This window comes from Diadema setosum, chromosome 4 (assembly GCF_964275005.1).
Source record: "Diadema setosum chromosome 4, eeDiaSeto1, whole genome shotgun sequence".
NCBI lineage: Eukaryota > Metazoa > Echinodermata > Echinoidea > Diadematoida > Diadematidae > Diadema > Diadema setosum.
The window spans coordinates 10,579,759-10,591,112 of NC_092688.1; the positions used below are offsets into that span (position 1 = coordinate 10,579,759).

The 11,354-nt window shown below is 38.6% G+C and overlaps 1 protein-coding gene across 1 annotated transcript; it reads right to left on the reverse strand.

Annotated features, from left to right (window-relative positions):
• Positions 1-753: 753 nt before the first annotated feature.
• Positions 754-10,847, reverse strand: LOC140226859 (transmembrane protein 248-like). Its single transcript, XM_072307288.1, has 7 exons — positions 10,766-10,847; positions 9,190-9,354; positions 8,217-8,514; positions 6,315-6,453; positions 5,028-5,193; positions 1,888-2,034; positions 754-1,189 (listed from the first exon to the last, which is right to left on the reverse strand). Exons 2-7 carry the CDS (start codon positions 9,343-9,345, stop codon positions 1,172-1,174), a joined length of 924 nt encoding a protein of 307 aa, XP_072163389.1. The 5' UTR covers positions 9,346-9,354; positions 10,766-10,847; the 3' UTR covers positions 754-1,171.
• Positions 10,848-11,354: the final 507 nt, after the last annotated feature.

The window sequence follows — 11,354 nt, forward strand, 5'->3', positions numbered from 1 at the left end:
TTATTTACATCCTACCAATGACTCTATAGTAAATATATGTACATGTAGAAATAAACAGAACACACATTTGCACCAAAACATGATATGACTTATGTGAATAAAGTTAACATTTAGGCTCTTTGTAACACTCGCCTACAATAACTGAAGAATGACACATTTAATTACATCCCTTAAATATTAACCCATTGGGGACGAGTCTTGAGTATACTCGGGCAGGGGTCATTGGGAAACGCGTATTGTAGCAAAATCAGCCCGTCCTCAACAGGTTAAACATCAAAGAAGCATTGAAATCTTACAGAAAAGTAAAGTACAGTGTACTACGTAAGACATTACACTTTAAATTAACTATACAGCTGCCTGACATGTCTTCAACAAGAAACAAACTTGCCATACTGTATGATCACACAGATCTTAAATACAATATGTATGCATTTCATAATTAAGATGGAAGCTTGCTGAGCTACATGTTCTATGACCTTTTGATATTGTCTACAGCATCAATCTTCCAAATTCAGACTTCCAAAACATATAAGGTGAAAAGGTTTGAAATATGAGATGAACAGTTGGCATGCGGTCACTGGAGGTGAACACATCTCTGGCAATATTGGTGTCTTGACAGCAAGTGGCAAAGAAAAAAAAAGAAAAAAAGTTTGAACTGTGGCATGCTTCATCATGGCAGACAAACTGGTCAGCTGAAAGATGTAATCTCACAAGTAATGTATAAGACATTAGAACCAAACAAAACAAAACAAAAAAGGCTAGAATGAACACTGGGAATCTTAGCATCACTTTCAATCTCTTAATATGCAAAATACACTTAAGTTTGTCAACCATGCGAGACAGCATGACCCATACCGCAAACCTATTCTGTTGGTAACCAATGAAAACAATATGCTCTACTGACTTCAAACTCAACTCATATTTATGCACAGGAAAAACAAAAACAAAAAAACTCCTGTTCAAAGTTTTAAAAAAAAATTGAAACTATGGCATCAGAAATTGCAATCAATGCATTCTATGGTGTGATCACACTTGACAACACAACACAAGACTCGTCAACACATAACCTTCATTTCTCAAACAAAGATTTCATTATGTACAGATAACTTCTGAAAGGATATGTACAATAGCTCTGATGATAATTTACAGGTCACTGAGGGTAGTTTCTGCATCAAATTGGTGCTGAAATCTGCATGAAGAGAAGAGCAGAGGCACATAGGTCTAAATGCCAAAGCAATCTTAAAACAACAACCACTACCTGCACATAGCTGCACATCCATTTTTGAGAACCACATCATGAAATATGACAGATTTAATTATAATTTACAACTGTATGCATGTATTGATATGTTTATGGAAGCTAAGACAAATAAATAACAAAAGAAATTTTGACCTGAAGCTTACATTTACATTGATTGAATAAAACGGCTGTCATAGATAATTGTAAAGCGCTTCGAGACGTGTTGTACTTAGCGCTATATAAATATTTCATATTATTATTATTTAGAGAAGCCAAAAATTCTCTCGTCAATGTTAACATGTTTTGTACTGGTGAACATGAAATTTTTTGAAAACTACTTCATCTTTTCATTTAATAGAAATTTGACATTTCATCAGGAGTAGACATGAGGGAGAGAGGATTTCTGTAACCCAAGTGACCTAAACACAGTCTCACTGCCAAACCTAAACTGCAACTATATTGTACAATGACATGTTGCATTCTCACTGCCAGTATGGGATGAATTCATGAACATTCCAAAAAATACAATCAATCCGCTATATGAATATGTCAAAAATTTCTGAATCAAGAATTGAAAGTCACACAAACTATGTATGTATTTCATACTCCCTTCTTATTTTCTATTCATCTTCTGCAGGTAGGCTCACCTTTTTCTCTTTTATTGTCGACTGAGTGACAGTGCGGTGTTTAGCGGGAGGTCCCTTGACCAGGGCATAGCAGACACATGTGACAAGCATCACAAATAGGAAATAGCTGGTGTACATAAGGTGCAGGTTGACCAGGGAACGCTGCGCCTGTTGTATGACCACAGTCATTCATATGATAGTATCAATGGCTGATACATGTAGATTACAACTCAGCATTATCCTGGCAAACTACTACCGGTAAATCTCTGCAGCACTCAATAAATTAAAAGAACTTGAAAGTGGAAAGTTAACAAGCAAATAACAAGAAAGAGTGGATAAGCAAATTATCAAATGAGATTACCAAGTGATCACCAAGTGCTACCAGTTAAATACTGAGATAGGGAAAATTTTAAATTCTAAGGAATTCTAAAATCCATTTCAGTACCACATAGTCACATGAATTGTTCAGTTCTACAGATTTAAATAGGAAAAAAAAAAGTAGCCTTTAAAATAACCGTAAAGGGGTTCTCAGTAATGCTAAGAACCTATTAGTAGCTGCTAGCTCATGTACCATAAATGAAATGTCTAAATATATCAAAATAAGAAGAATAAATGAATAAGGAGGTATAAAATGAATTCAAATTTAAGTATGCAAGCCTCCACAAAAGAAGTCTCTTGATAAAATAATTGTCATTATGTTGAGGGAGGAGGCAGAACAGACCAGCTGATATACCAACATGTTATCATTCTATGCATCCTTTTATGAAAAAAAAAGAAAGAAAAAAAAAGCATGTTCTTGACAGCCAGAAAGTTTGAACAAAGCTTGCTTATTATGACAACAACTGGTGCATGAATACATGTTTCCAAGCATTGAAGCATACTGATTATGGACAGGTTCATGGAATTACTGGTCCTAAGAGAAACTAGAATTATCACTGAAGGTGATTAATACCCCCGCCCCTAGTGTCGCTTTATAGGATGTGATGTCATGAGGGCAATGACATTAATACCAAGTTTGTGCACAGAATAATCTTAGTTTAGTTAACTGTACAATTACAGAGTTGACACTGAGTTCCACAAGGTTTGGGTAAAAAGTGTGGTTAACATGGCAAAACTGTGGAAGAAGTTCACTCCACAAGGATCTAAAAAAAACATGCGGTCATCACGGCAACGCATTGTCCGATACAAATACAAAGGACATTTTGCAAAACTAGACTTAAAGGGCATCATACACACCAAATTTCATCTTCATAGATTAAATGGTTCAATTTGATACAAAAATGAGCGGTTACCATGGCAACACATTTTTCTTATATTAACACATTGGTGTCTTGCATAACTACACCTCCCAATCATCATACATACTAAATTTGACCTTAATTGCTTGAAAGATGTGGAAGTTATTCAATCCACAAGGTTTTGGTAAAATTATGGTTACCATGGCAATGCTTTGTCCGACAAACACAAAAATTATGTGTTGCACATCTATGCCTCAAGGCCATAATGCCTACCAAATTTGATTTCAATTGCTTCAAAACTGTGGAAGTTGTTCACTCCACAAGATTTCGAAGAAAACATGCAGTTACCATGGCAATGCTTTGTCAAGTACAAACACAAAGATTGTCTTGCATAACTACACCTATAGATCATCATAGATACCAATTTTGAAATTGATCGCTTAAATACTATGGAAGTTATTCAATCCACAAGGTTTTGGTAAAATTATGGTTACCATGGCAACGCATTGTCCGACAAACACAAAAAAAAACGTGTCTTGCACATCTATTATACCTCAATATCATCATTTACCCTAAGTTTCATTTAAATTGCTTCAAAACTGTAGGAGGAGTTCGCGAGGCATGATTTTGCAACAGACCGCCCGCCAGACCAACATCACGGTGATTCCTATATACCCCCTTCACACTACGTGTGGCGGGGGTGTAAAAAGTATCCATAAATATGAAAATGTTAAATTAGTAATCTTTCTGTTCAGGAGCCACTGGTAAACAAAGCAGTGCTAAGGCACTGGAGAAAGTAAAAACTAATGTAAACAATTTGGCATTCGTCATTAACTGAAGCAAATCTTACATATAAAGAAAGAAAACAAACACGAAAGACTGCTGAACAGAAATGTGAGAATTGTCAAACATACCATCAAAAATGAGGGTTGAACTAAACAGAAGCTTTAGGAGATGGAAATGCCATTTCAAACAAATGCAAGTGTGATTCTAGAAATATTCTTTTTTGTTCCAATCTCATTCTCACAGCTGTAAAAAATTTGATCAAATATTCAGCTTTCTTGAATATAATGGCAAATATGGCAAAGTCTTCAAAATTATTTTTCCTTACCATTGATGAGCAGAGTAAACACACTGAATGCCTTGCCACACTTATACATACCAGTACTTGCATTTCACACCCTAATATTTTACTTGATAATGGCAATCCTCGTTGAACAAAAAAATGTGATCTTCTTGTCTAAATCTTCTAAGTTCTTGCCCATGCATTTGCAGAGTATCTCAAATTTCATTCTCATAGGCAGTGATGCCAAGTTCAAAAAATTTTTATGAGTGAGATTTTCATGACTCGGTGTCTTGGTGCTTGTGAATTAGGGGGTGTCCCCCCTCCCCCCTCCCCCATGGTATGGAGCTTTTTTTTTAATTATTAGCTCTTAATGATGCGATCTGGTGCATACTTAAGTAACTATTTTCTACTTATTTTGAAAGACAAAAGGGAAATATACCTTCAATTGCAACTATCACTTTAATCCTTTGAGCTATGCTCCTTATTTCTAGCCCAAGTTGCAGACTTCACCGGATGCGTGAGAAAAATGGGTGCCATACGTGAGATCGTGAGACAGACCCTAAATGCTTGAGTCTCACGCAGAATGCATGAGACTTGGTAGCTCTGCATACAAATAAACACAGTCAGCTGCTGTTCATGCTCACTGCTACAAATTTGAAAAGTCAAGGGTCCTGGTTAACTCAGTTGCTCTGATTTGAATATCAGCTGAGCATAAGTGCACCATCTTGTGCACAGGTGTTAGAGCATGGAATATGAAAGTCTTATAAAAACTTAACTGTATGGGGCTTCCACCAATTACTTAGTAATCCACAGTAATAACTTGAGGAGCAAAGGGCCGCTGGGTTTGAGGAACTTACCGGACTGAGCATGACGGTGAGCCTTGGATCAAACTGGTGGTTTGCCTTGGCTACAGTTCCTTCCTTACACCACTGCACCAAGTCTGTGTTTGATGATGGCTTGACATGCATTTTGGTCACCTTATCCTGTTTGGTGGTGTCTGTCACATTACACACCCCAGGATGTCTACAGTGATGCAAAATTGCACAGAAATGATATTGTAATACTAATGATAATAATAATGATACACACAGTATTCAGGGTTTACCTACTACTGTAAATGGTTTCTTTCGCGGTTTCTATCGGTGCCGACTTTTTCACGTGCGTTAAAATTCACGGTCAGCAAAATCTGTGAATTCACAGTCGGCATAAGTGTTTTATTTTGCACATGAAAACCCAAACTATAATCCAATTATACTTCTATTTATTTGACAGAAATTGAAATTAAATGCAGGCTTACCTGAAATCCCGTCTCTCGAGTACTTTATAAAATGCTTGTACCTACATTGCGCGGTATCACTGTAGGTGTGTTGACCATCAATACACTCAATGCGCGGAATCTTTGTGTGTGCATGTGCGCAATAGCGTTGTAACAAGCGGCAAGTTCAAAACATTTCCTTGCATGGTTAATTTCGCGCGACTTCTCAAAACATTTTCGCGTGATGTTAAATTCATGGTTCAACCTCAAAGCGCGAAAAACGCGAAAATAAAATCACCGCGAAAGAAACCACTTTTACAGTAGTCAGTCACTACATTCTACAACAAAAAGCAAAGAAGTAACTGCCAGAGTGAAAATTTGATGAATATTTTTAAGTTCCAATACATTCATATCCTAAGTCAAAGGTAAATATAAACCTCGGAGAAAATAATTTTCTATATAAGTACACAAAAACTAGCTACATTTAAGAATGTAAGTATCAGTCTATCTCTCAAACATCAATGTTTTAGAATTAAATGGGGATGCTATTTTCAGACACCACATTGATGCTCAGCACAGCCACGCTCACCCTAGTGACATTTAACCTTTTTGGATTCTAGGATATCACCTGACTGTATTAGGTGAGTTAGAGGAGGAATACGAGATTCTTACAAAACTGCTTCTTTACAAAAGTTTTTGCTTTCAAAACAACAGCTCCCTGTGAAACTTGAAGTAAGCAGTACATGATCTGACATGCAATGAGGGCTGCAATTAAGAAAAGGGAGTCTGCAAAAGGATAGGGTAATCATAGAAAGGGTGTTTGACAAATTTCACTTCCTCTCTTCCACTACCTGTTACTCAGCAACCACTCACATCACAATCGATTTACCTGGTATGAGGAAAAATGTACTGTGGTCCTTTGATGGTCAGACAAGCACTGAGGTGATCTGAACAGCCAGCCTCTGAACACGGGAGAGGTTTTAAGGGCTCCAGAAGATCAAATGTGATGTACATCTGCTCACTGCCATCTGGAATGTGCATGACATTATAAGAAAATGTTTTTTACTGGAGTAATGCAGCACAGATCAGAATCAAACTTTAGATTCCAGTACAGTAGGCGCGGTCAGACTGGCAAAAGATCGAGAAGTTTAAGATTGCAATCTTTAAGATCTCGAAGTTTTGCCAGTGTGACCACAAACTTCGAGCGAAACTTCAAGCGAAACTTCTCGATCTGTTTGTGGGCGGTGTCTCCGAAGCGCAAGGCCATTGTCATGTTCAGACGTGCATTGTTACGTCACAATCACAAGCCATCAGACTGCGTGCTCTTTCTTGGCACCGTACCAATGGCCCAAACTTCGCGATCTTAAACTTCTCGATCTTTTGCCAGTCTGACCGCGCCTAATGATTTCACATTTTCAAAGCATACATGTAACATTCTATTGCTTATCCCATATCCACCAGTTGTGTAATACATAGTTTATAAACTCTTGGTGCCAGGTGCTCTTTTACACATGTCTACTCAACTGAGCTCTCTCAGCTTCAAATACGTGTAGATGTCACTGACACTTACGAAAAGTATGATAACCCATAATTTGATCAACAGACAAAAGTAATGGACAAAATATAAGATGTAAATTAGAGTCCTCTGATGACTTATGTGACATCACATGATATAAATATCTACATAAATACACATTCATAAATAATCTTATTTCTTATTTAAAGCCTTAGAATCGTGGCGAGTGGTTTGTGCGGCACGGAGACAAACACAACACCCTGCCTCCCCCATTCTGTACCAAATGTAGTGACACCGAATGAGAATAGCGCTGGCTCAATGGGTGAGCGAACAACACTTTAGACTACTTAATATAATCTCCTGACCCAAAATGGCTGCCCGAGCCACGAGAGCTTCCGAATGGACGCACACTCTCAGTGCGCGTGCGCATGAAGAGAGGCCAAAAGAGCCATGCGTCTTCTGGCCTCTCTCTTCCAATCACCGCAGCTCGCGGGCACAATGTTTGTGTATGATGCGTACACACACGCGCACACACACACACACATATGTCTCAATGGCAGCATTGTCCACACGTTTATGGATATAGCACCGAGTCTGGCATTGCGCAATTGCACACACAAACTTCGGTCGTTCGGGAGATTAAGAAATAACACACCATTAGGGATGACGATTGTCCCAACTTTAAAAGAAGCAATTTATGGAAAATGTGGATAGTTGTGTATATGGAAGATAGTCATCATTTGTTAAAACTTTGGTACGCTCTCCAATAGAATAACCTCAGAAGTTATATTGCTTACAAATGTGAATGAATAATGAATGGAAACAGGAAGGTACTGTGGTTGAACTCATGTAAGCATATGGAGAGGACTGCAGCATAGTATGTATACTTGTAATGCGTATGGCTTTGTTCAATCTCGCATAGATGTTGACCTATTTAAATCCGTCTGCTGTAAACTTCAAAATTGAACAGCCACATCAAAATAGTACGAGGGAGTCAGGCAATGGACTGTGGGATGTAAAGTCTTAATTCACAGATTATAAAAAGATCTATAAATTGTGTCATTTTCCAAGTTACTACATCAATTTTTATTGGCCTTGTCACCCCCCGTCATCTACCTAAATAGCCTGGATTTAGTTAGGTTTAAAGGTCAAAAGCTTCTACAACTTTTTTTTTTAATCATCGCTTAAAAGAAAGAGCATTTGAGGGAGGAAAAAAAGTCCAAAGCAATGTCTGGACTTAACACCTCCCCCTTCCAAGAAACGAGAGGTTGATACCTTCTATGCCCAGTGATGAAGCTGTGAATGTGCTGAAGAGGTGTGTTGTCCCATAATGCACCTCTGTGTGAATGCTGTGGTGCGCCCTCAGTGAGAGGCTGATGGAAAGGGAGGTATTGTGCAGAGACAGGCCATCCACCTCCTCCATGGGGTCAGAGGAGGTCGTTGTCCCCGGAGACAGGGAGGAGTTCAAAGGCAGACTCGTGGTGGTGGTGGAGAGGACATCGACAGCTGTGGTCTCATTTGGTGAGAGGCAAAATTCCAGTTTGCTGAATCCCTGCAGCAGTGTGTTCCAATCCTGAATAGTACCACAGCAATACAGAAGACACATTCACTTGTAATATGGTAGCAATTGTCCAAGGAATTTGAGGGCAGTTGATATCAAAGTCCAGACTTGTTTGTGTAAGCATACTATCCTTGCAAAGAATATAGGATGAGCACTGCTAGTCATGCTTTGTTGAGCTGAAAGCATGTAAAACTTACAAAAGAACTACATACACACTGACCTACTCTTCTTGTGACAACCTGAACCAATGTCACACGTTTGGCTGATATGCAATTTCTTAGATGCACTTCTTTGGAACAAAGAATACACATTAATGTATTTTAGGTTAAACATGTTTATACAATATATACATCCTTAAATGTATAAACATCTTCCAGGTAAGCATACACATAATCTCAAATTCTAACAATGTGACGGCAAACTCTGCAGAAACAAATATACTGATGCACATTCAAAAAAAATAGTAGAAACCAAAAATGATTTTGAAGGCCAACAACATTTAAGCTAAACAGTGGAAAATTACAAAATACTGGATACAAAATGCTTACTTGAAATAATGTAAATATTTATTTTTTTCTGTTACTTAGCACATGCTTTTTCTAATCTTGCTCTGGGTAAAGAAGAACATGACTGATTTGACTGTAAGATCATACTTGCTGGAAGCCCTGCAAACCACTCATTACTTACATAGTCAATGTCATAATCGGGGATTTCACTTCTCTTGATGTATGCCCCCAGCGATATGAGAGCAATGGCAAAGAGGAGAATGCAGATGGTGAAGACGACAAAGGGGGGCCTGTTGGCGCTGAACCCTTTCAGATTCTCAATCGGCTTGACAGTCATGATGGCAATCTGTGTGTTTGGAAAGGTCATGATGTCAATGAACCCTGGCTCCATTTTCTATGTACCAGTTTTAAATCCCTAGTTTCGACAAGCAACAACTAGCAACATGCTAATTAGTATTACTAATAGTAATTTCAGACTTTACTATTGCTACAGTCAATCTTGCCTAAGTCGACTCTAGACTTTCTACATGGTGCATTTGGACTGAAGGAATAGCTTCGACTTAGCAAACATTTGAGAAAATTTGACTTATGCGGGATTAAAATCAACAGAATATAAAGAGAAGAGGACTTGAAAAGACCATCAACTTAGGCAATTATTTGACTTATGCAGTTATTTTGTGAACACAGCTGACCCAGTCAGTAGTAAAACAAATGCTGTTTTGAGTTTAGACAATCTGCATCAGCATCAGCTCAGGCCTCAGCTCAGGTAGGCTCCCTCTTGAGTCTTGGTAGACCGACTGTTTAGATTCAGAATCTGGAATAAACAAATCAAATTTGAATACAACTGGCAAGATATCACATTTCATGGTTTTAGAATCTAACTAGGAGTATTAGAAAAATAGAATCTAGGCCTGTAAGTATGGTAGCCCTATTACATATCGACCACCCTTTTTGAAACCGACCGCGTATGCGCACTGAACGCTTAGTACGCACTTCACTGCACGCAGAGCACATAAAAACGGATTGGCTTTGACCGCTGATGAGGATGGTGTGGGAAAACGCGAAAATTCACTGTTCATTAATGGTTTTAATCAAGGACAAAATTTCGAATGAATATTTTCACCGAATCGTAATGTAATGTCTATGGAAGTTTCTAAAAAGCTTTGTACAACACAGTGTTCAATAGTAATACAACTCGGTTTGCGTGCATTGTCAATGCAAAAACAGCGGTCGATCTCAATAAGGAGCTTTACCGCGGGGAGCTGAAACGAGGCCACGCAAGTTCGACGGCGATATTTTTGCACTGAAACTTCTAATCAAAAAGGGAACAACAGCATATGATAGTGCTGGATTTTCTCAATCACGTAGGTCAAGTTTACTACGTGAATTTCAGTGTTAAATATTCTTATCAAGCAAATAAACATTAGGCGGTCGATGAGTAGTACGTCCAACCATACACACAGCCAGCCCTGTTGCTTGTACACAAACAAGTGCAAGTGCCGCACGGCATCTGGTAGTGGTACGTGGTAGGGCTATGCTAGTTGCTTTGTTTGAGTTTTAGGTTCCTACTTTTTGGGAATGATTCTATCTGAGGCCTGAGCTGGACCAGGCTGCATTTTGACAGTTTAAACAGAAGCGAGAAGGTAAAATCTACTGCATTCAAGTGACTTGTTCTTTTCTAAGTTGTATTTTGGTAGAATTCAGCTTAGTTCAATTCTAGACTATGCAATGGATGGAAGCTTAGGACCTACCCCTACCTGTTATTAATTTAGGTGAGGTCCCTCTGCCTGGCCTGGCTATGCGCTGCGGATCTGGTAAACTGTACCGTACGGATTCAGTATTGAACCTTTTCTCTGACTCAATGAAGGCAGCTCAGCTCTCTTCGATTCGTGATAAGAATTCATGCGATTATTGTGAAAAAGCTTCAGCCCATCAAACGGCGTATGTCCACTACATCAGTACATGACTCCGATGAAGAGCAAAGTTAAAAGCATTGAAAGTGGTAGATAATTAAAACAAATCCACGCAACAACCGCGATCCATACTGAAAATGTATTGCTCGATGTATCATGTACGGATCGGATCGTGTATACGTACATTAGTGTACGTACGTGTACATAGTCACAGTGTACAAATTGTATGGTGACACGTACGTACGTACACATCGTACGGCCATATACATCAATGCTCCAGCAGATTAGAGGGCGCTAAACCTTCCCAACTTTGGTAAGTTGTCATCATCATCATGCAATGACAGCATGACAGCGAGCCAGCAGCAGTGTGTGTTAAAGGGATCGTATAGTTTTGGTTGAGACCTAATTTCAGATTTCTTAACATTTTTTTGGT